The following is a 26567-nucleotide window of genomic DNA, read 5'->3' as shown; positions in this document are numbered from 1 at the left end:
TTTAATATACACATCTTTTATAATTTTTAGATATATATAATTTATAATTTATTACTTTTTTGGTCAAGCCTAAATATATACAGATCTCTGACATAGTTGTTCGTGTAATTTTTTAAAAATACCTTTTCTTAAAAATACCTTTTTTTTTTTTTTTTTTAATATCTTTTTTAAAAATATCGTTTTTATAAAAATATCTTTTCTAAAAGTATACATCTTTTAAACATATATATAGTTTTTAAAAAAAATATATATAAAAATATATATAATTTTGTGTATGTATATTTTCGCAACGTACATTGGATCCTTAAGCTTCTAGATGATCAATCATCAGTAGTAAGTGTCATAATTTTTCTTTTGAAATAAAGAAATAATATTAGTGAAAAAAAAGAAATCGGATCCGTTCGTGCGGATCGGACGTGTATGGTACCGCGAAAATATCGATCTACCTAATTTGATTCATGTTTGCCCTGAAGATTTACACATAAGAATATATTTGCGTAACAATCAGTTGAGAATTTTAATAGTGATTGGGGAATGGTCTTCGGTTCCCGCAGAAGATGATCTATTATATTAACCGTTCGGATTGTATCTGTATGGGGATAAATATACAATGGTACATGGATAACTGCATACGGTAACTTATTGCACCTTTATTAATAGTTCTCAATTATCCTTGATCACAATCGTTTTGTGATTCGATGTTTTATACAGTGTGTATTTATTATTGTAACATTGTACTTTATGCATATTGTTCTAAGCACGATGCAGATGAGTCTACAGATTACTGCATTCTGCGATGGGTCTGCACCGTTCGTGTCTACCTGAGGTATAGTTAAATCCTATGGGTGGCTGACGATTGGTGTGGTGCCCCGCAGATCATGTTGCATTGAGTTTTGATTGGTTGGTGATGGTAATAAAAGAACACTTCCGGTATCTACAGCTACGCCCTCAGATGAAGTCGGAAATGACGAAACGCGTCAGAGCGTAACTATACCGGAAGTGACAAGTGCGCCTCAATCCCTGCGTTCCAACGATCCGAGGAAATACGGAAGCACATACTTTTAGGTGCACGTTATAAACGGTCGGTTCTCCTCGGACGGATTCAACACAGCGGAATAAGGCACAGTATTTTAAACGCTTAAACGGTTTTTTACTTGGTACGCATATATGGATTTTGCTTTTACATAATAAATATTGTTATACAGTATTATGCTATGTCTGGGCATTTTTGTTTCCTATATGTGAAAGCCGTTTCCCACAAAGGAGATAACTGGTGGTAAAAGGAGAGAGCTGTAATGGCATTCTGAAGGCTTATTGGTTTCATACGTTTGGTGAGTGCATTCCCATAAGGGGTCGTCCTTGGTACCACAAGTGGTGATCTGTATGGTGGAAGCTGGGTTTTAATCACAAACGCAAGTCGACTGAATAAAGCACCCTATCTTCTGAACACTGAACTGAACTCTTACGCATATTCTGAAAAAAATGTGCATGCGCTGCTATACATAAAAAGTGGACTTTCTAGTTTTTGTTTCATGTTTTATGTATTTATGATATATCATATACATGTTTTTGTTTTTAAGTTCACCTTTCGGAACATGTAACAAGTTCCAGCTCCTGCAGCCTCTCCCCTTGATTCCTGCCTCAGTGTAACAGCGGTCAGGGGATTTTCTCCCCACACCTCAACAACGGTGCGACTGTACAGGACTATGCCCACACAGCTGCGTGATAGACTACAACTACCGTCATCCACCACAGCTGACAGCTTGTAGTTCTGAATGGACTGCGAGGGTGCTGATGAGTACTCTTGTAGGTCATTCATAAGTCCTGCAGTTTGTAAACCTGTATCTGAGGAACGTGCTGAAAGCCTTGAGGCTTATCTGCAGAAGCCTGCCATTTTACTTTTGATCCACTGATTATGGGTGCAGTGTTTCAAAGCTTCTGCAGGAAAAGTTAAAAATGCTAAAAAAAATTCTGCAAAAATATGTGCATTTCTTATTTTTTCATAAAAGGTGAACCTATCCTTTAATGAAATGCATTCAGTATTATCATCATTATCAATTATCAACATTCCAAAGTCCTCAGAGGTAGGGTTGGCTTGGCCTTAGTGTGTATTTTCCTGTATTATATGGCCAAACAATTGCATCATCTAGTATGTAGGTGAATTCCAGTGAACTCCCAAATGCCAATGCTCCTAAATTCCTAAATTAATCAACTATATCAACTGTTCAAAATTGGCTGGCTATATCTGTTTGGAATATCAAGACATCTCATATGAGTTTCCAATCTACAGTATCATCTTAATTAAATGACCACCAAAGCAGATGTTGTTCCATAGAAATTCCATGGTAATCATTTTGGAATGCGGTGTTATGTCTAACTGAACACATCTAAAGTTGTAACTGTAGTGCTGTGGGTGACAGAAAGGGAGATACATTGGGGGACATTGTTTTTTTATTTTTTTTAATAAGGTAGTTGTCAAAAACTGCCTCCTGTCTTTATTTTCAATTTTTTTTGGTGAATGGGTAGGGGTACAATGTATCCCATACCCATTTGTATAAGGAGGGGGGCGGGATCTGGGGATCCCCTGTTAAAGGAGGCTTCCAGATTCTGATAAGCCCCCTGTCCACAGACAACCACAACCACAGCCCAGGGTTGTTGGTGAGTTTCCCTTGTCCCCATCAACATGGGGACAAGGTGCTTTGGGGTGGGCAGAGCCCCCCCACCCCAAAGCACCCCCAAGGTATGGATGTTTTTTTTTTACATTTTTGTATTACTGGCAATGGTATTGTATTGCCTGCAATTTAAATGTTTTTTTTTTCTTTATAAATGTTAGTTTTGCTGCAGCAGGTTCTATACACAGGCAGACTAAGGGCACCACCCAAGCAATAAATGTAAAGAAATTTTTAATTTTTATTGTTTCAAACATTATTGAAAATCATTAATCCTGTGATGTTCGAAATAACTGGAGCAAACCATACCAGGGGGTGTTCGGCCCAACCCTAGATCTGACCAGGCTTGTAGTAATGGTTGGACAAAATTCAGTTTACACTTCCCTTCTTTCACTAGTGACTTCACTGCTTTACCACAATCCACTAGCACCTGTTGGAAACATGCTGAATATTGTCTACAGAAATAGGCTGAGTCATCCTCCAATAACCATACCATCACTACCTTTAGGAATACTGGACAAAGCCAACTCTGCACAAACTTGAATCAAGGGCTGAACATCACAAAACAACATCCTGCCTTGATCGACTGGGGAATGAGCAAGACAAACGCATTCGAATAGCTAATCTCTGGCCCACTTCTTCAGTGTTTGGTGGCAATATTCCCTTTCCTCTGTCACTAACAAAGAAAGCTTACTATACAATCTCCGCAGGATGCATCTTGTAGCAAATAATAGCAGAGCCAAGATGTCTTTCCTGTGCAGCAACTTTTGGTCTTTCCTGGCCTTGGTGTTATACCAAGGATACTGAGCGCTGGTATCCTGTGAAACAGGCATGACCAGAAATGTTTAGACTTGTACAGAGAACACCAGGTACACAGATAAAATACGTAAAATAAAATAATTTATTAAGAATAAAATAAATAACAAAAAATATAAACGTACTTCCAATACTACTAGAACTGCATAAACCAAAACCAAAGAATCTAATAAGTGAGTGAATAAACAATGAGCAACTACCATATGTGGACAGCGGGATATAAGAAGCATAGCCGGTGTCAGAGACAGGGTCATACACAGATCAGGCATAAAGAGCTGGGAGCAAACCAGGACAAGGAAAGAGTATACGGGAGTAGGAACAAGCAGGCAAGCAAGGAATCAGGATCAGGATGCAGGGTCGGGATGCAGATGAGTATGAATGGAACACAAGTCAGAGGCACATTGACAAACACCAAGGCAAAGGGGAATAGCACAGGCAGAGCTTAACCACTTGCTTACTGGGCACTTAAACCCCCCTCCTGTCCAGAACGATTTTCAGCTTTCAGCGCTGTCGCACTTTGAATAACAATTGCACACTCATACAGCACTGTACCCAAATTAAATTTTTATAATTTTTTCCCCACAAATAGAGCTTTCTTTTGGTGGTATTTGATCACCTCTGCGGTTTTTATGTTTTGTTAAAAAGACCGAATTAAAAAAATATATATTTTTTTTATATTTTGTTATAAAATTTTGCAAACAGGTAATTTTTCTCCTTCATTGATGTACGTTGATGAGGCTACACTGATGGGCACTGATGGACTGCACTGATGGGCACCGATAAGGTGGCACTGCTGAGCACCGATAAGGCAGCACTGGTGGGCACTGATAGGTGTCACTGGTGGACACTGATAGGCAGCACTGGTGTGCACTGAGAGGTGACACTGAGAGGTAGCACTGATGGGGGCACTGGTGGGCACTGAGAAGTGGCACTCATAGGCACTGAGAAGTGGCACTAATAGGTGGCACTGATAGTTGGCACTGATAGCTGGCAGTGATGGGCACTGATAGGTGGCAGTGAGGGGCACTGATGGGTGGCAATAGTGGTCACTGATCAGCACTGGTAGGTTACACTGAAAGGCAGCACTGCTAGGTGGCACTGATGAGGCACTGATTGGCACCACTGGTGGGCGTTGATAGGTTGCACTTGTGGGAATTGATAGGTGGCACTTGTGGGCATTGATAGGTGGCACTGATGGGTACTGTAGGCACTGGCAAGTGGCAATGGCAGATGGCACTGGCAGGGGGTACTGATTGGCACTGATGAGGCAGATGTGCCTCCTTCCTCTTCGGTACCGATGTCCCTTGCACATAAGCCGGTGATCGGCTTTTTTTTCTCCTCACGCTGTCAGCGTGAGGAAAGAAAAAAACAATTAGCGAGCTTTTGTTTACACATGTGATCAGCTGTCATTGGCTTGGATCTGTGATCACCCGAGTCTTGGTGACTCGGTGATCATAGCGTGTGCCTCCCGGAAATTCAGGTCCTCGCTGTAGCCGTCAGTCGGATATGGCCCGGACGTCAAGTTGTTAAATACTCTTTCCGCAATGAGCATCAGGTGATGACTGATTACCATGAGCTTTTGCCTGCTGAGGGACACCCGCTGGTGGACACTGGAACTGCAGCCTATATGTCTCGGGGCTGCAGTGCCACTAGCAGGTGAACCAAAATCCTGACACACTGCATTCACGAGATGTAGATAGCATGGGGGAAGTTGAGCGACAACATGCATTACATGGTGTTACTGGTAAATGGCTGTCAGTTTCCAAAGCTTTTTGCTGGACAACTGACGTGCAGACAGAAGTCAAATATGGTGCTATGGATGTTCTCAATATACTATACAATATATGAGTTATATGTTCATAGAGTAATTCTCGGGTGAATGTCCTCTCTAACAAACACCACTAGTCATATTCTTATAGAATTTTCCTCTGAAAGATGCCCTTTCTGGATTGAAAAGCTATATCTTTGTATATCTTTGAAATGTAGGAATCCGAATTACACAATTTGAATAAATGATATACAAAAAACAAAAATGCCACCCTAAGGCCGCGTACACACGCGCGGACTGTTCGCCCAACTTTGTCCGCTGAACAGTGTTTGGGCGGACAGTCCGCTCGTGTGTGGGCTTTCAGCGGACAGTTTCAGCGGACAGTTTGACGAACAAGGTTTTTCGGAAATTCCGTAAAACTGTCCGCTGAAACCTTGTTTGAGCGAACAGTCCGCCCGTGTGTAGGCTTGTTCGTCAAACTAAGTTCCGCGCATGCTCAGAAAGGATTTACACGCCGAAAGTTATAATGCAGTGTATAGGACGTCGTATTCTTCGTCCCGTCGTACGTGCCGTTCACGTCATCGCGCACGGTTTCAGCAGACTGTTCGTTCGTCGTGTGTGGCCATGTCCGTCCATGCTAATTTTGAGCGGACTGTTTGCCGAAACTGTTTGACGGACAAAGTTGGGCGAACAGTCCCCGCGTGTGTACGCGGCCTTAATTGAGTAATAGATATTTGGTGTGAATCCAATAATCCTGTATTATCTTTTTAGACAAATTTATAATTGAAAGCTCTGGGTGTATTTGACTGGGTTAAGGATATCTGCAGCTTATATTGTTAATGATGATGGTTTGTCTCTCTCTGAAGTACAACGGGATGATTGGGCTTATGTGTATATATTGTGCCTTTCATTTCACAATATTTAAATGTAATATGATACTGTATGTTGGCCATGCTGAGCTCATTGTTATTTACTTGCAACAAAATAAAAAGTTGTTATATATTTGATTGTCAAAATGTCAAAAAGACTGTATTTATAAAATATGCTCTAAAAAAAGTTAAAAAAATACATATTTCTAACGTATTTTCATTATTAACCTAAAAAGAAAGCAGATGCATAGCATATGCTGAACAACATAACAAATAGATTAATTATTATGCAGAGGCTTTCTATCATAATATAGACTGTAAGATATAACACAATGATTACAGGTGAATCACAAGTTAACACACCTTGAGAACACACAGGTGTGTGGGTAGCCCAACACTAATTAGGAAAAGACTGATCTAACTAAGCATGGAATGAAGCCGGGCACTTTGGAGTGGAAACTCCACCTAATGCAAAAATGTGAGAGAAAAGACACAGCACAATACCTGCATAGTGTAGTAAGTCAAATTTAGTTTAAAAAAACCCATAAGAAATGCACTCACGGGGGTTACAGTAACAGATAGATGGTAGATTAACGCTCTATGCAGGTTTTGCACTGTGTCTTTTTCTCTATCGTATTGACATTATGTAAACAGCTTTGTTGGGCCGCACTATAAATAAAAATTAGTGTATTTACTAAAAGACAATAGTCACAAATATTTTATAGACATTCTAAAAGCAGTTTGGTCATCATGCAAATAAAGACAGAAATAAAAGGCAAATATCATCTTGAAATAAACATTACAGTGTATTATCTGTGTGGCAATAGCCACGAATATTGTACAGTGGCTGGACAGTATATGAGCAGCTTTATTAGGCCAAAAATAAAGAGGGAGAGATGAGGCATGTTATATTTTAAAATACATTTACTTGACAGACAATACCTGCAAATTATTTACAGTGGCTGGACAATATTTAAGCAGCTTGGCTAGGCCACAAAATAAGGAGAGTCAAGGCAGGTTTTATCTTGAAATACACATTAGAGTGTATTATCCAAGAGACAATAGCCATAAATAGTTTATAGTGGCTAGACAATATATAACAGCTTCATTAGTCACAATTTAGGAGATAGAGACAAGGTGGGTTTTATCTTAAAATAAAAATTAGAGTGAAAAAATTAAAAGTTAGTGGCGCCACACTGTCAGGGGACACAGATTTGCTTCCTCAAAACAAAACCCCCTTTTGTGATTTAAAGGATATGTTCACCTTTTTATACCAAATAATAAATACACATCAGCTGATCGCAGGTACCATGCAGGACTCAACAGCGCCTTGGTAGTTCATTGAAAACTACAAGCTGACAGCCACAAAAATTATGTACATTTGGTGCCTAAAGTACGATTGTTGGCCAACCGATCGTCTGATTTTTGTCAAAAGGGCATGTGCCAGGATCTTGTCTTGCATACTAACGGTACACAATTGTGATGCCACAAACACAAACGTAGTGACATACTATGAGTAATTTCAGCTCTTGGGTGCCGTCCTCTGGGCCCCTTCTGCTAATTTCGTGTTTGGTGAGCATTGATTCCGAGCATGCGTGTTTGTACTTTCGACTTGTGTGTAATGGATTTGTGTACTGACCATACGAAAGTCTGATGTACAACTGTTGTTTGCCGAATATTTACTAGCTTGTCATCCAACATTTGTTGGCCTACAGTTGGAAACAATTGTTAAAAGGAGCCTACTAGCGATAAGATTTTAGGACAACAGTCTGTCAACAATCGCCTGACAAAAATCGTACCATTTGTATGAGGCTTAACACATCCCTTGGATAAAGAGTACACTTTTTATTCATCTCCCCATAATTTCTTTTCAAGGATTGATTATTTTTTCTGCTCTATATCCTCAGTGCCACTTGTCAAAGAAACAAATATGTATGACATATTAATATCAGACTATGGTCCAATAAGCTTAACTGTAACCAAAAAAAAAATTAAGATTGTGGAGGTTTCCCTCTTTTCTAGCAAAAAATAAAGATTTCCAGTCTTCCAGTGTCACATAAAAAAAACACTTGGGCTGAATTTGAACGAACTAATAGTGGCCACACACTAAAGCCTAATTTATATTGGGAAACAGCTAAAACCTTTATCAGAGGCAAAAAAATAGCCTATGGGGTTGATTTACTAAAGGTAAATAGTCTGTGCACTGCAAGTGCACCCAAAAGTGCACTGTAAGTGCAGTTGCTCTAGTGCTGAAGGGAACATGCAAGGAAAATAAAAAAACAAAATGTTTGCTTACACATGATTGAATGATAGAAAACAGCAGAGCTTCCCCTCATTTCAGAGCTTCCCCTCAGATCTAGAGCAACTGCACGTGCAGTGCACTGGAAGTGCACTTCCAAGCAGTGGCGGCCCGTCCTTAAGGGGTACAAGGGAGCCACACCCCCCCCCATCCACCCGGCCCCTTATCTACATGCTGGGCACCAGGCACATGGATTTCAATGTGTTTTTTTTCTCTTTTTTTAAGCACGATTAGAGCCTGAGGCTCTAAATGGCTTCAAAAAAGCGTGGGCTAGGGGCGCAGAGCACTGCGGTGTGAGTGGGGGGAGGGGTATAGCAATAAATCAGGAAGCTAGACTCAGTAAAAGCCCTTTCCAATCTACCCATATACACTGTATTCATGTTAAAAGATCCTAATTGAACCATAGTCAACACCCCAATTGAAGTGCTTAATTTAGTAAAAAGCTTCTATAAATATCTATATTTGGAAGAACCCTTAGATGCAACAATAACTTCACTACTGGATCAAATTAGCTCACCCAAATTGACATCTGCACAATTAGAAAATGTAAACGCACCTATTACTATTGAGGAAGTCCAATATAAAATTAAAAATCTTGCTAACAATAAATCGCCCCGTCCAGATGGATGCTTCTCCAAATTGTATAAAATAACACAAGACTATATATCCGATACCCTTCCAAAAACGTACACAATATGAGTGGGAGAGTCATATTTACCTACAGGGCTTCAAGCATATATAAAACAAATAGCAAAAACAGGTAAGAACTCTATATTGGCAATTTCTTGTAGGCCCATCTTATTTATTTAAAAAATAGTGGCCTCCTGCCTAGCAGAGAGTAGCAATATCCCAACTGATATCACCATTTCTTTATACTGAATGGTACATTAAAGTAAATCTAAATAATTCTCTAGAGTCTAGACAAACTAAAAATCCAACAAAGCAATACCTAATATCAACAATTTCATGTATCAAGTGTCTGGAGAAATTTTAAGAATCTCCAACATAGTGAACCACAATATTATTGACGGATAACAGTTACTTTATATTTTTTAGAAATATAAAGGATTTTCTTTAATTTATTTAATCTCTGTTCTCGTTTCTTGTTTTTTCTTTTAATCTTTATTTTAGTTTTTTCTCCAAATTCTATAGCAGATTTTCTCTATAGAGTAACCGAATATAACACTAGTTGAAAAGCTAATTGCTCATACATGCTTCTGCTATAGATTGAGTATTGGTAATAGTTACCTTTTTTGCAAATATGTTCATGTGATTAAAATGCAGGATGTTAGGTACTATGACATATAACCTCAGTTTAGCAAACTGAATCATTAAAAGTGGATAAGCCCTGTAAATATATCTTTTTTTTTATTTGGTTATACCATTATTTTGTTTTACTTAGTTTTTTTCTTTTTTGACATTATTTTTATTTAGAATTTTGTAAATTAAAAGAATCTTCAATAAAAATATTTGAAAAAAAATGTGTATTGCTACATACATTTTCAAATTGGATATAATAAACCTATTAAATAATTATACAATTAATTACAATCAAGTACAGTAAGTGTATGTAAAACCTGGCAATTAACCTAGTTGCTCATTCTTGGTCTGTTAAATAATACCATTGAAAGTATTTTATTACATCTGTTTGATAAGGCTAGGTTCACACTGGTACGATAAATGCTCTGATAATGGGAGCTCATGTCGCATGACGTGTGAAAATTAATGTTTCCCTATGGAGGCCATCTTAACTGGTCCGACACAAGTGGGTCCAACTTTGAAAATGCTCCCTGCACTACTTTGGTCCAAGTTTTATCATACTTCAGCCTATTGAATATCACAAGTCGGATAAAAGTCGCATCGTCGTCTTAACTGATCCAACTTTGGCACGTGACTTATGCTCTGATAATCTTCAAGGGGAACTCCAACCAAATGAAAAAAAAACGGCATGGGTTCCCCCTCCAAGAGTATACCAGGCCCTTCAGTCAGTATGGATTTTAAGGGGAACCCCCACAACGAAACAAATCGGTCCCCCCCAAATCCATTTGGTACCCCATTTGGGACCCCATTTGGTCCCCCAAAATCCAAACCAGACCCTTACCCAAGCACACAGCCCTCAACATGTGGTGCCTTGTGCCCCCCACCCCAAAGCACCTTGTCCCCAAGTTGATGAGAAAAGGGGCCTGTTCCTGGCAACCCTGGCCGTTGGTTGCCAGGGTCTGCAGGCGGGGAGCTTATCATAATTTGGAAGCCCCTTTTGACAAGGGGGCCCTAGATCCTGACACCCACCCTATGTGAATGAGTATGAGGTACATTGAACCACTACCCATTCACCTAAAAAAATAAATAAAAAATAAAACACATTACACATGTTTTTAAAGTTCTTCTCCCTTTGTCCGCTGTCTTCTGCATCTGCTGGGTCTTCTCTGCTTTCTTATCACTCTTTTGCCCGGTCATCTCCGCTGTCCTCTCCCTCTGTTCTTCTTCCAATGCTGACTTAATGCTCTCTCCCGCTCTAATGCCGGGTGCGCGGTGTGCCACTACTTATTTTGGCATGGGGCAGGTTAACTGGGTGATGTCATCCGAAGGCCTCGCTCCTTATGACGTCACCATCCAGAGCATGATGGGGCAATGACTTCATAAGGGGCAGCCTCTGGTCCACCCCCAGCCCCAAAGCATCCCCCCCTTGTTGAGGGCATGTGGCCTGGTATGGTTCCGGAGGGGGGAGCTCACTTGTCCCCACCCCCTTTCCTGACCTGCTAGCTGTGTGCTGAGATAAGGGTCTGGTATGGATTTTGGGGGGACCCAACTCCATTTTTTTCGCATAGGGGTTCCCCTGAAAATCCATACCAGACCAAAGGGCCTGATATGCTCTTAGAGGGGGAACCCATGCTGTTTTTTTTACATTATGCATGGAGTTCCCCCTAAAGATTCATACCAGACACAGTGCCTGGTATTGTCAGGGATCAAAGTCGGATACCTGTTCATTGAAGTCAGGCGCATGTCGGACTTTAAGTTGCAGGGCAAAGTTGAATCCAAAGTAGTACGACTGTCGTGTCGTACCAGTGTGAACCCCCCATAAGTGCAAATAAATGTCTGTTGATCCTGCTGAGAAAACTACTGGAGGGCCGATACAAGACCAATTCAACCTGTACGAAGAGAGAGAGAAGCAGTGACTGGTCTTTATGACAGGAATATCCTGCACAAAGGCAATATTTCATACTGGATTACAGCACAGAGTTGAAAGAAATACACATCAATTTGCAAGAAAAGCACACCAAGATGCATGTCAGATTACACATGCCTCAGGCATTAAGACAATATTTACGTATCCTGGAGTTCAGCTTTAAAGGGCTTGTCAAGAGAGGCTGAGGCTTTGTAAGGGAGTGTCACCATCTCACAATCTCTCCTGCCAGCAAAGGGAAACCTAAAGAGGGAAGAGAGTGTCTAAAGCCGGGAAAAAATACATCTTCCACCAACATGTGCACTGCTGGAAAAGTACTGTAGTTTGTATATAATTCTTTTTTGCTTTCTTGTTTGTTGTGAATAGTGTTGCAGACTTAATTAAGGTTTAGTTCTGCATCAGTGTTAGGTATCGCCTTGTAATAAATGCTTAATGGTTCATACAGATGATAGTCATGTTCTCATTTTAAAAGTTGTTGAATAATGTAGATTCCTCTGTTTACTGAATATCGTTATATTTAAAGTATAGCTAAAGGTAGAACTTTCTTTTAGTTTTGGGTAGAACAGTGAAACCACTATCAGGTTTAAATTCTGTCCCCATTAGGATCACTGTCAGGTTTTTATTGCTGTCTGTGTCCCCACTGGGATCATTCACTCTCTCTGATCACGGATGTGCATGTGAATGAAAGTGAGGGTGAATCCAAATTTTTGAGTCACCACCAGAATAGGAATAGAGGGGAAATCTTCCAATAGAGACACTTGTTTCCGTGACAACTATCCATAATTTCTCTCACATTGGAAAGATATCATCTCACTTCTTTTTAAGTGTACAGAACAGAAAGTGAAGAGAAATCTCCTTAATGAGACAAAGATGGCAAAAAACTGCCCCTATTCTATCCAAAATGAAAAAAAAAATGTTGTGGATTTAGATATATATCGTTTAAGTATTGCATTCCTATTGTGTTATAAAATCTATTAGTCATTATTTGGAATATTATATTATATTATATTTATGATATACCTATATTCGGCGCCTCACTAGAGGTGCAGAAAATAGTATTGTACTAAGCAGGATGTGGAATTTTCTTTTATCTATAGCAAACAATGTTGTATTTATTACTGAGTGTTATTTGTAGGATAAATGCAGTTCCAGGAATTAACAAAAGCAGATAAATTTAAAGAGCAGTCAAACTATTGCTTTATACACATGGCGCAGATTGTTTAATATAGATTGTGTGTTCTTCCTATTTGTTGTATTATATGTGTGTGATTTTCTTCAGTTTTTGTAACTAACGTCAAGGAATAATAATAAATGTTTTCATAGATATAATTACATAACGTCTTCCATCTAAAGCATGAAACTCATAATAGACAAGGAAGAAGTAGCTGTTTCAGAAAATAATCCTATAATTTTATTCATATATTATTATTATTATTATTATTATTATCTGCAGTAGTTTCCGGGGCATTACCATTAACTGCAGCATCATAAAAATTATCATTGTATTAATATTATTATTATTATTATTATTAGTAGTAGTAGTAGTATTAGTAGTAGTAGTAGTAGTAGTAGTAGTAGTAATGGGAGTAGTAGTATTGTTATTTTAATTACATTACTGATCTACATAAAGTGTCTTTGGTCTGGTGAGCCATTAGAAGATCTCATCTAAGATGTTAAAATTTTTTGCTTATGGTAACGTTTAAAGGAAACCTGTATTGAAATAAATGTGTAAGCTGACATTACCGACTTTCTTCTGAAGAAGCTGATTGTCAGGCATTCCATTGCTTCTATACTTTCTAAACACTGAACTAGAACAGGCATGTAGGCAGTGAAGTAACCGGAATTATAGCCAGATGATCAGCATGCTAGCCAAGCAACTGACATTTCAGAGCTTCGGATTTTAATGTTGTTTGTCCAGTGAAGAGAAACTTCAAATAAGCTCAATAGCTCAAAGGCTTCCCTCCAGGGACTGCCCTCCAGCTGACAGTACTTTGTATCTGTTATTAGACATAGGTAAAAAATAGCTGTAGTTGGAATTGCATTATACTACTTTAACCTGTATAGTGATCAATAAGTTCATCTTCTGTCTAGAGATGGGCCGAACACCCCTTTCCCGAACAGAGAAAAAGTTTTGACCGGAACAGCAAACCCCATTAAAGTCTATGGGACTCAAGCTGGAGAAATCAAAAGTGTGCATTTTGAAGGCTTATATGCAAGTTATTGGCCATAAAAAGGGTATGGAGGTCCGGGTACTGCCCTGGGGGACATGTATCAAAGCAAACAATAAAAAAGAAAAATTATACTGATGCCTAAAGTGAAACAATAAAAATGACAAATCCCTTACAATATAGTGCCTGGGGGTCCCCTTAGTCTGCCTGTAAAGTGGCACATCAGAACCGTGTATAGAACCTACTGCAGCAAAACTGACATTTATAAAGGAAAAAAATGTATGAAATTACATGTTCTGAACCATACCAGTCCACCTGCCCTCAACATGGGGTCATAATTTGGGATGGGGGTAGCTCTGCCTCCCCACCACAAAGCACCTTGTCCCCAGGGCTAGACCTTTTAGCGACTAGGCCTCAAGTCTTAGCCTATGCACTTACACAAACACTATTATTTTTTTTTCCTCTAACGTTTTTGTCACCTTGCACTTTTGTCTGTGTTTTTTACTTGGATGGAGGGTGTGGGTCCGTGGGCTGGCCCTGAAGTCTAGGGGTAGGATGTGGGGACATTAGGTTCCTCCCTCCCCTGACCATGAGGAGAGGGGCCTGTCAGGCCTTTTGACTAGGTAGACTATGTTTGAGCCTTGCCCCTGTCAGGAGCCTTGAGTCCTAGGAGGTCAGGGTAAGAGCCTACTCCTTTGGAGGATGGACAAAAGGCACACCCTTAAGTGCATATTTTTGTATGTTTCACATGCACTTTTTTGTACCCTTATGAGTTTTAGCTTTTACTCATCACTACAGAATAAAATAAAAGTAGATTTGGGGGAGGAAAGAAGGTCACATCCTGGGGATATTTGTCTATACTGGCAGGGAGAGGCATGTACTGGAGAGGAAAAATCTATTTGTAAATGAGAGCAAAGGTCTTTACTGGGCGAGAAAAGAGATCTGGGGGGGGGGGGGGGTTGTACTGGCAGGAAGGGGGTCATTTTTCAGTTCTACTGTGTACATTGGCCTGTACATTACATATTGTCAACACCTACACACAGTTCTATGCACTCTTAATCCCTGCACTCCATGCATTACAAACTTGTGTTCCCTGCACTCTGAGGGATTGATTTATTAAAACTGGAGAGTGCAAAATCTGGTGCAGATCTGCATAGAAACAGATAAACAGAGATTAGCTTTCGAGTTTTATTGGCAAAGCTTAATTGAACAAGCTGAATTTAAAAGCTGATGGCTACCATGCACAGCTGCAGAAATATTGCACTCTCCAGTTTTAGTAAATCAACCCATATACACTTCTGAGCTCTGCACACTGTTTATTGCACACTCATAATCTCTGCATCCTCCTGATACCTAGACTCTGTGTGTAACATTCTTCTAATTCCTGCACTCTGCATCATGTACTCCTGACCCTTGTGTCTTGTACCTTATACACTCTTGACCCCTGCAGTCTGTGAGTTACACACTCTAAAGCCTAGAACACACTGCGTGTTTTTTTTTTAGTTCCACCCAGCGGGCTGAATGAAAGAAAGTGAAGCGTTTAGAAGGAGATCCTATACTAACAATCCAATATTAGTATAGCAATCTCCCTGCTGAGCTATTGTGCTCTGACAGGGGAATGCCCCCCCGCCAGTATGTACTGCTTAGTGATCTCAGCCACTGGCTGAGAGCACTATTTAGATGGCAATCAGCAGACCTTTGTTGGTCATGCCCCTTTGACAGAAGACGGACGTTCACCCAGCTTCTGTCGGACTGGCTGCCATACACACGGGCTGAATGTCAGCCGGTTTCTATTGAATAGGCTGTTGCCACCCCATATATTCAGTCCGTGTGTACAGCCCTTTAGTCCATAACAGAGTAGGCTTACCCTTAACCATACCCTTTAAAGACATTCTACTTTTATTATAAATTGGTCACATCCACAGTAACTTGTGGCACACCCCAGCCCACATCATATCTCTACCCATAGTGTCCAAGGCATTTGTCTTTATAACTTAATTGTCTGCCTTTTTATTTTATTTTTCAAACATCTGTTTCAGAGCATGGACACAAAAAAATTCTGTTAATTCTGCTTTTATTATGGCTCACAGCCTTACTGAGGTAACCAAACAGATACTTGATATTTCAAGCTTACATGTCTACTCAATTTGCTCATGCATACATTCATTGCTGATCTAGTATTGATGGTATCTGATAAGCTGTATGGGAGAATCCGTTATACTCTGAATAAAAAGACTGAAATTTAAAAATGGGAGTATGGTTTAATTATATCTTGATTCTATGAATGCCAATCTAATATTATATGCTTTTCTTCATAGGATATTACATGTAAAGCAGCTGTTGCTTGGGAGCCTCATAAACCTCTGTCTATTGAAACAATTACTGTAGCTCCACCAAAAGCCCATGAAGTTAGAATTCAGGTAAGCCTTTGGCGAGGTAAATGAAATAGCCACTTAGTATGTATCATCAAAAAACAAACCAAAAAAAAAAAACTGCATTTGTGAACTTTGTATGCACATTCATAAGCCCTAGAGATAGTCTGTGCAGAAAAGACTTGACTATAGTATGGCTGATGCTGCGCTGTTATTCTAAATGCCCTCCTGCATACCATACCCGTTCCCATTAAAAGACCACACATGTTTTGGAGCAGTTAGTGGCCGTAGCAGCCCCTTTATTATCAAAATATAGTTAACATGTAAACCAAAACAACGATATAACCACATAATTTTAACTTAACACTGAGCACGTTGGTCTTCCACAGGACATTCCCCCTCCTCACCCATTATCATATTAATCAAACAGGCACTGCGGTGATATTACTGTAACTAGGCCTCAAGCTGACATGCTAGCTCAAAGACATCCCAACTCTTGACCGCAGTGCACCCCATTACCAGTTACCATATAGACCCTCGCTATATGGCATATCAGCAGCGAGCCCATATCTCCAATGGGTCCCGCATCAACAATTCTCTGTGGGGAGGGGTTATCTTCCTTTGCCTGCACCTACCAACATCCGCCACCGCTACGACATCCCGCACTAAGTCCTGCAAGGAAAATAAGTTAAAATCGGAACACCATATAAAAATACATCAAACCCAATGAAAACCACCGTGTATCCAAACATTGTGCACCCCTCCATGCCCCGCGATCACCACCTTGCGCTGACAACCCACCAACCAATAATTGCCTGAAAATATAAAACATAAAATGTAACTAAATAATGTAAGGGAGGGAGGGCGGGAATCTTCTTCTTTGCCGACTGACGCTGGGGCGTGGAGCGCGCTCTCCTGCACGCTCAGGCTCCGCCCCCTAAAATGGAACTGGCCAATCCTTGCCCAGCCCTCTGTCATGCCTTTTCTCCGCCTACCCTTCGGTCTGCTCCGTGCAGTTCTATACTTTTAACTTATTTAAATGTGTCTTCCTACTGCTCCAGTAAATTATATACTGGAGCTCATGCAAATGGTGCTGGGATATTTATCATCATTAAAAATGAAACAATTTCATTCAAGTCCTTTCTTGCAGATAGTTTGCTTCTCATCAAGGTGTGTAGATAAGGAATGATCCATTTGTTTACAGGGCCTCACCTGTGTACCTGAAAACTGGGAGGAGTCAACACAAATGGATACTTAACTGGTGCCGATTATACACTTCTTCAGGCAAAAGGGGTAGTGATTATCAACAAGGCACTTTCCAATAGCAATATAAAATGAGCTTACAGAGCACAGAATGCATAAGGAGCACTTCCTTTGAAGAGGCTATAGCATTACTGGGTCACAATGAAATTCCCAAACGTCCTTGCAGATATCTGGCTGCCGTTGGGAGACTCTCTAATGAAGACTGCAGGAGAGACAACCTGCAAGAGAAAACCTACTCTTCCCCTCTTCATCAGCTACCTCCCCCTATCATTGCTCCTATTCTCTCATGAACCAGCACAGCTCTGTCCCTAACCCACTCAGACTCTGCAGGTGAACTTAATGATTCAGAATCTCCTATATTAAACCCCAAGCAAACATTTAATATATTGCAGCTTACCAATTTTTAGATGTGATCATTGAATTTGTTTTCTCTTTTACGCTTTCTTTCCTTTATTATCACCTGGTGATCTGGTCAGTAAGTCTGTTGTTTTCCAACAGAACAAGCTCTCCTACGAATGTATCAGCTAACAGTGTTGAGACAAAATGTTTATCACTAACAGGGGTGCGTACAATGATCAGATTTTATTTATTCAAGGGCTGTTGCTAATTAAAATTTTCGTGTTTGATAAATCAATTTTTTGTTAACTCGATTAATCGACTAATTTTGATTAATTATAACACACATACAGATCCAACTACTTTTAGCTGATTTCCTTGCATTGCAACTCTGCATTAGTCAGTGGTAAATGTGGTATACACTATATACAATCACCCAACACTAGTTAGTTTCCACAATCCATGACTTAACTTCACAGTTCACACAAATACGTTTTAAATTCAAACTGTAGCACTGACTTAAGTAATTTTTTTTTACTAAACGTATCACTCTCACCTTATGGCATTAACCCCTGTGCATACAGGTGGTCATGCAAGCAGATATCAAAAGGGTTAACACAGACCATAAACTTCTCTCAAGTATAAGATTTAATTTTTGTGTTCAAACACAAACTAATCACATAAAAAGGATAAAAACACAGCATGTAAACCCGACAATCGTGTTAGTTCCATAGGGCAGCAGCGGGTGATGTCATTCGTAGCTCCTCCCCGTACACGTTATGTTCAATCAGAACTTTGATGTCACCCAACTCCTCCTCCCTTCCCTTCGTTAGCAGACAGAGGCACTTGGGGAAGGGGGGAGGAGTTCAGTGACGTTGATGCCAGTGACGTCACCAGATCTCTGACCGAACTCCTTGAAGACCCGGAAGCCGGCGGAGAGGTGAGTACCGATCAAAAGAATTTTTATCGATCAGAAAAATGAATCAATTAATCGAGGAGTTAATCTTTAATTTCCACAGCCCTAATTTATTCATGTAAAATCTTTACCCCCCACCTCCAAAACAATAACAAATACACAGGCTACTGCACGTGGTGTAAAGGAGCCTTGTTTTTTTTTTTTTTTTTTTTAATAACAAACATGTTATACCTACCTGCTCTGTGCAGTAGTTTTGCACACAGCAGACCCAATCCTCCTCTTCTCGGGTCCCACGCTGGCACTTCTGGCTCCTGCCGGGTGCCCCCAGAGCAAGCAGCTTGCTCTGGAGGCACCCAAGCAGGTGCACTCCCAACCCGCAGCTCTATGTGTCAATTAACACAAGGATCCATGGTTCAGCCCACCCCCTCCATCTCCCGATTGGCTCACTGGCTGGGATTGGCAAGAGCGGGAGACAATCGCCATTGCTGCCCCAAAAGCCAATCAGGAGTTTGAGACCTCTGAGAGGCAAGGCAAGGCTCCTGTGGACATTGCTGGATAGAAATGGGCACAGGTACGTATTAAGGGGGTCTGGGGGTGCTGGACACAGAAAGTTTTGTTATCTTCATGCATGGAATGCATGAAGGTAAAAAAAAACCTTGTGCCTCAATAACCACTTTAACCGCAGCATGAGCTAAAGTTTGGCTTCAATTTGTTGGTGTATATCTAACAGTACAGCATACCTGTAAACCAGTAAACAAGTGCTTTTTTTCTTTCTTTTACTAATATTCCTCTATGCTAGCTTTTTAACACTGGGAATTTTAGCACTGGGAAATACTTTTTGAAACATAAGGGACAAATGAGAAGGAAAGAGGGACATTGTTACAAATCAGGGACAGTTGGGAGCTATGGTACAGTATATCCAACACTTCCCAGATCATCAGATGAAAACAGAGGGAAAAAACCTAAAATAGAAAACTGATGCAACCACCATATCCACCATAACCACCATATCCAATGATTGGTAATCTGCAATAGACAGTATTACATGTTTGGTTTGGGTTTAATACTGCCTTAAGGACTTTTTTATCAAGATGGCTGCCCAATTCTTGTGGGATTTTGGTATTTAATAAACTATGCCGTCCTCCCCAAGATGGTTGCCTGAAGCCCATAGCAGGGAACAAATTAATCCTAAGTGGTTTCCTACCAGCCTGAAGAAATGGCACAGTGCCAACTCCAGTCCAGTAGATATATTGCAGCACAACACCTGTCTATACATGGTACCAAAATTTGTAGCATTTTTGAAATGTGTGCAATTGTTATCACATTAACAGACCTTCTGATAATCCCTAGCATCTGGAATGATCCAGAAATTTTTGTCCACCTTCTGCAGGGGTGAATTCTTTATCTTTTCCCCATAGAAAAATGAAGAAGGCAAGTACAGGTTGCAGTATATATGATGTAAGGTTAGGGAGATGGCAGAAAAGGGTGTTATGCCGCGTACACACGATCTGAATTTTCGGCCAGCTAAAGACCGATGAGAGCTTTTTATCAGAAAATGCGACTGTGTGTATGCTCCATCGGAATTTAACTGGCCGAATTCCCACCAGCAAAAATTTGAGAGCATGTTCTCAATTTTTGAGACAGAAAATTCTGATCGTGTGTGTGCAAAAACTCACTCATGATCAGATTCAACTACGAGATGGAAGCTAATGGCTACTGGGTATTGAACTTACTGTTTCTAGTCCCGTCGTACGTGGTGTACGGCACTGCATTCTTGACAGTCAGAATTTGGTATTACCGTGTGTATGCAAGACAGCTTGAGCGAAATCCCATCGGAGTTCCATCAGGAAAGCCATCAGAGCTGTTTCATACCAGAATTCTGATCGTGTGTACGGGCATTAGAGATGCAGGCGGGTGGCAGACTATAAGCACATACCTTTATTCACTATGTATATTTAAACCTCATGTAGCTGAAAATGTACAAACTCCATGTAGAACATTGTACAATATTCAACAAAAAATATATATTTTTATTGTTGGAGAACTTTGGTATGGAGAGGGGGATTTAGTAGGATACTCCAAGAATAGAACACAATTGAGGACTATCTGTTCTTTAGTTAAGCTTCAATTAAAATCATTGCTGAGAGCACATGGAAGACTTCTACTTGAAGCTAGTAGCGATAGTAGCAGTTAAGTTGAGCAAAGTCCCTAAGTAGCTGTGTAAGCTGGGCAGAGCTCTTTAGAATGCTAGCCAGTGTTCCCTCGGCTGAATCTTTAGCTGACTATAACACATCAGAGGGGGCTTAGCAGCAACAGTCTATGAGAACCTAAAGCATGTCTGTACTAACAAGACCCAAAAGAACAGCCTGTAGGCTCTTCTCTGTGATACCAGACCAGATCCTCGATAGACGCCCCCTAGCCAGCTCTGTGTAGAACTAGGGCCACTCTCCTTCTTACTTCAAGCCCTCACGTACCTGGGAGCACAGCATGTCCTCTCCTGGGCTGGTGCAATCCTCTCCAGGAAAGACCTCATGCTCAGTGTGTCCAAAGAATCAATACATTCTCCCAGCATTCTCCAGGACCACCCTCCCAGGAATTGGCTGGAGGGGCATTAATATTCATGCTGTGTTCTGCATAATGTCAACAAATGTATCCAGAAAGGGCTCATTCACTCAGACACAGAGCCCTGTAATATGTGAAAAGCCATTTGTTTATCTTTTTGTTCTAGTGTGTAGCTGGGTGCAGGCAGCCAAATTAAGTGAATGGATAGGCATCGGCTGTAGCAAAGTTTGACAAATATGCAGACATAGAGCCTCTTCCTTCTGGGGCTTTTAACCTGTCTCTGCATACCTGTCAAACTCATGGTGAGTCTGTACAACCAGTGCATATACATTCACTTTTATGAACTGATAGCACACAGCAAAGCACTACTCCAATAAGATAAACAAATTGCTCTTCATGTTGTACAGGGTTCTGTACCTGTGTGAATGAGCCCAAAAAAATTAAATGCTAGAATTTTGACCCTTCCAGGGACATGTCAATTCAAATAGAGTGACTGCGCATAAAAATGCAACGCAATGTACATGTAAATGCATGTTAATTGCACATCATAGAACATGCATTCGTGTTGATGTTTTGCGGTGAGTTATTATGAGCAGTATAGCGTGAAAGACCCCTTAAGTTTGCTGTTGAGGTCCTAGGATCTGTTTATTTGTTTTCAAACTTAAGATGTTAGAACTGTATTCATTTAGGAAAAAAAAGGAGGATTATTTTGATACTGTACACTGCTGTTTAGATCCATTAGCTCACAATCTATTCCCAAATTAAATGAATTGAAATTAAGTGAAAGGTTTATATTGAATACATATGCTGCCTCTTTCGGCCTTGTTCACATCAGTGTACTTATTCACAATCTTTGCAAAAGATTGTCTTTGCCTGCAGGGTATGCACTGGTGTTCCATGCATTCACATGCAGGCAGTCCCATTCATGTCTATTGGAATACAGTGGCTGCACATTCGTGGACACACACCTGCACAGCTGTCAAATTGGGACCAGCAGCTGTGTCCGTGCAGCCTCTGTTCTCCAATTGACATGAATGGGACTGCCTGCACATTGATGAATAAAACATTCAGGCAAAGACGGCCCTTCGCTTGGGTGTATAAATAAGTACACCAGCGTAAGGCTTAATTCATACTAGCTAAATCTCACCGCTCTTGCAAGACACGCATTGCTGGCGTTAATTCTCAATAGCACCCACATGCATCTCAGCCCTCAGCGTGATTGTGTGTGCGCAGGAAAACCTGGGACCGCGTTTTTAAAAAGGTGCATGTACCTTTTTTTCTCCGGTTCACGGAGCACAGCAAATCATTTGAATGAATAGACGGCCATGCCCGAGCAAATGCGGGCCACATGGCCCACACTAGTGTGAACCGAGCCTTAATGAGTCCTAAGGCCCTATTTTTATTCACAGTTAGTTAAGTGAAAGTTCTGCTTAGTTAGGTAAAACTATTGGTTTGTATTGACAAAATAGGTTGCTGTTTTCGACCCATGAGCTACACCTAAATCCAAAATCAGAACAGTAAAAGCTACATTAAAAAAATAGGTTTCTCCCATGAGCCCTAGTAACTACAAGACACCGTTGGGACATAGGGGAGGGGAAGCTACAGCACCTAGCATGTTGTGCATGTAAAAGAATTACCCAAAAGCTGAAGTGATGAAAAGGTTATGTGCTATATTCTTTACTTTTAGGGCCCATTCACACTTCTACGTGGTAGTAATGTGCTGCAAAACACAGATTTTTCTTTGTATTATATATGGTACCTCTGCGCTTAGCCCAATTTGTGCAATGTAAGGGGAAGATGGGATACTGCTGCATGCACTGGTTAAGGGAAAAGACTTGGACGTGACTTGGACATGACTTGGACGTGACTTGGACGTGACTTGGACGTGACTTGGACAGACTTGGACGCGGCTTACAACACTACTTTATGTCGCCCCAGGCCAGGCGACTTGCCGTGGCCAATCAGAGAATGAGCTCTTAGGGGGGAACTCCTTTTGAGAGCTGATAATTCTCTGAGAGTCGCCTCTGTATAGACGGAGATCCGACTTGGAAGCGACCTCCATTGAAATCAATGGGTACCAGTCGCCTACAAGTCAGATTGAAGTAGTACAGGAACCTTTTCTGAAGTCGGAGCGACTTCAGTAGCGTGCATTAAGACAGCTCTCATTCACTTACATTGATTTCTACATGTTGTGCAACCTGAGGTGACTTGGGGCGACTTGAAGTTGGATCTGAGTCGCCCCTGTGTGAACCGGCTCTTACCCTAATAAAAAATGGGGAAGGGGGAAATAAAAAAAAGGGGGAAATAAAAAAGGGGGGGCGGTAATATGGGGTAGGTGGGGGAATGCAAAATAAAGTGCTACACCATGAATTATAGCTAATATAGGTCCACTATATATACCCTATTAATAGCAATAATATTGATATAAAAAAAACAGTATTAGAAAATAAAATAATAACAATACAACTTGTCATATGTGGATCAAAGTGCAATTGTGCTAGACATGTAATAACACTATAAAATGAAGTGCCAAGTGTTAAAGCTTAAAAGTGAAAAAAATGAACAAATAAAGTGGCTGGTGCACACACCGTATATATGAAATAGTCAAACAAAATAATTAAACTCAGAATCAAATCCGTAAAAGTGAAGTGCTAAGTGCCAATAAGTCCAAGCAATTAATCACCAAATAAAATGAACTGAATGGTGAAATAAGTGCAACTGTTGCTGACGTAGCGTTCAGGCAAAAAGTATATCCACTTAATGTGCTGTGCAAATCATGCAGGCAATTCAGTGCCACACTCCTTCTTCCCCTCTGTGGGATAAATAGATGGGTGTCCCCTTACCTTACCGCTGTAAGGTTACAGCGCATAGCAACATATATTGGTCACAATGGGGGTTTCCTCACTCTTGTACCAGATGTCTTAAAGCAGGTAAACCTCATAAAATGCAAGAGATGGTACCAAATAGTGTAGTAATTTTGATGATTCAAATTTTATTTAGTAAAGTTGTCAGGTTACTCACATTTGGTAAGATAAAAACAGGCATCAAGTGTAAACAAACGGTGGACGGCGGGTTCGGACATCACTTCCGGTGTCTCTCTCTCTCTCTCTCTCTCTCTCTTTCCGACGCGTGTTAGTCACTGTCACGTGACTTCATCAGGGACCTCATTTTATGTGGTTTACCTGCTTTAAGACATCTGGTACAAGAGTGAGGAAACCCCCATTGTGACCAATATATGTTGCTATGCGCTGTAACCTTACAGCAGTAAGGTAAGGGGACACCCATCTATTTTGCCTGCATGATTTGCACAGCACATTAAGTGGATATACTTTTTGCCTGAACGCTACGTCAGCAACAGTTGCACTTATTTCACCATTCAGTTCATTTTATTTGGTGATTAATTGCTTGGACTTATTGGCACTTAGCACTTCACTTTTACGGATTTGATTCTGAGTTTAATTATTTTGTTTGATTATTTCATATATACGGTGTGTGCACCAGCCACTTTATTTGTTCATTTTTTTCACTTTTAAGCTTTAACACTTGGCGCTTCATTTTATAGTGTTGTTACATGTCTAGCACAATTGCACTTTGATCCACATATGACAAGTTGTATTGTTATTATTTTATTTTCTAATACTGGTTTTTGGTATCAATATTATTTCTGTTAATAGGGTATATATAGTGGACCTATATTAGCTATAATTCATGGTTTAGCACTTTATTTTGCATTCCCCCACCTACCCCATATTACCACCTCCCCCCCCCCTTTTTTATTTCCCCCTTTTTTTTATTTCCCCCTTTTCCTACATGGTGCAGCAATATCATACACATACAGATTTTTCTTTGCAACTGCAAGGCGTGGACCTTGATGTGTTGCAGTGCCATTTATTTTGTATGACACATAAAGGCTAGGTTCATAGGTTAGATTCCATTTAGGATCTCTTTTCAGAGGGCACCAGAATGGTGATTTCCAAGCATTTGGGAGGTAATACTGGTGCCTTCCGAATGCCTTTTTTTCTTGAGATTGGACACGGTACCGCCTGTCATGTTGACAAGCGTAGTTCAATTTGCCGCATTTGTACTATACCCTCTGACTGCCTCGTTGGGCTTTTGGTGGGCAGTTGGGGATAAGGCATTAAAAACACATTCTTACTGCCTGTCTGAACGAGGCCCAGCCCAGTATTATAGTACTGGCCAAGACACCTGCTCTGCAGAACGTATCTACTGTAGGTGGCAACTCAGGTGCCAATAGCTAGATATCTTGAGTATGTAAGCCATAAAATAATATAACGTAACAGTATGCAGTATTAAAAATTTATATCGACGTACAAATATAGCTTTGCCACACCTGTAGTGCCAGATGTCAGTACGCCAAGTAAACTATATGATCCTCCTATGCAGAAACCTGCACATGATGAAATTTTGGCTGGTTAATGAAAAATGTGGGTGTGCTATTATGCTATTTTAAAGAATTCTTATTCTTTATTCAAGAGCTTTATGACAAGGGCATGTTGACATGCCTTGTGTTTATGTGTAGGGCATGTAGACATGCCTCGTTTTTACCCAATAGATTACATGTCCTTAGAATTGTTAATTATAGTAAAACAAACAGACAGCACATGGCAGTGCCCTTTGGCTGCACATCATTGCTCTAAACCAGTGATTTTTTTGAGTCAAGGCACCCTTTCAGATTCTGCACAAACCCAAGGCACCCCATTCTAAAATGTAAAAAACAAAACTAATATTATATATATATATATATACAGTATATATATATATATATATATATATATCTATGAGTATATATATGGCAAAAATATCTACACATGCAGGACACCCAACGTTAGAGGGTGATTTATTCTTCCAAATCAAACACACTTTTTCACAATGTTTCTCTTCTCTCTGTCTGTCTGTCTGTCTCTCTCTCTCTCTCTCTCTCTCTCTCTCTCTCTCTCTCTCTCTCTCTCTCTCTCTCTCTCATTTAGTTAATGTGACCCCAGTGATGATAGAGAGGGGCAAAGAAGGGGTAAGCAAGCATGCTGTGAAGGCTCTTAATGTCCTCCTTATCAACTGATGACATTATTAGATGCTGGCAGCTAGAAGGTTGTAATGGTGTAAAAATGAAAACCTGTAGCTTTAATGACCTAAAAGGCAGGTTTGATCCACCCGCTGGCTTGTATACACTTTTTGGGATTTTTTTTTACATTTTGGCACACCTGAAAAAACGTAGGTGGTTGAAAAAGAATGCACTAAACCATCTTTATCATAAATGTGATAAATGCAGATAATGCTCGTACAATGTGTTGGAACTGCTGCCTGTAGTATCTGTCATGGGTGCTTCT

The 26567-nt window shown here is 40.3% G+C and overlaps 1 protein-coding gene across 1 annotated transcript in view; it reads left to right on the top strand.

The window, feature by feature from the left end:
* Positions 1-11771: 11771 nt before the first annotated feature.
* Positions 11772-26567, top strand: part of LOC143974840 (NADP-dependent alcohol dehydrogenase) — a 33608-nt gene continuing 18812 nt past the window's right edge. Inside the window, exons 1-2 of the mRNA XM_077476594.1 lie at positions 11772-11919; positions 16092-16193. Of these exons, the coding sequence (XP_077332720.1) occupies positions 11902-11919; positions 16092-16193 (120 nt within the window). The 5' untranslated portion in view covers positions 11772-11901. The remainder of the gene's footprint in view (positions 11920-16091; positions 16194-26567) is intronic.

Source organism: Lithobates pipiens, unplaced genomic scaffold (genome assembly GCF_037356315.1).
Source record: "Lithobates pipiens isolate NorthernLeopardFrog02 unplaced genomic scaffold, aLitPip1_a1.2 Scaffold_13, whole genome shotgun sequence".
NCBI classification, from domain to species: Eukaryota; Metazoa; Chordata; class Amphibia; order Anura; family Ranidae; genus Lithobates; species Lithobates pipiens.
The sequence above is the reverse complement of the archived record's forward strand: the minus strand, read 5'-3'. Positions and strand labels throughout refer to the sequence as shown.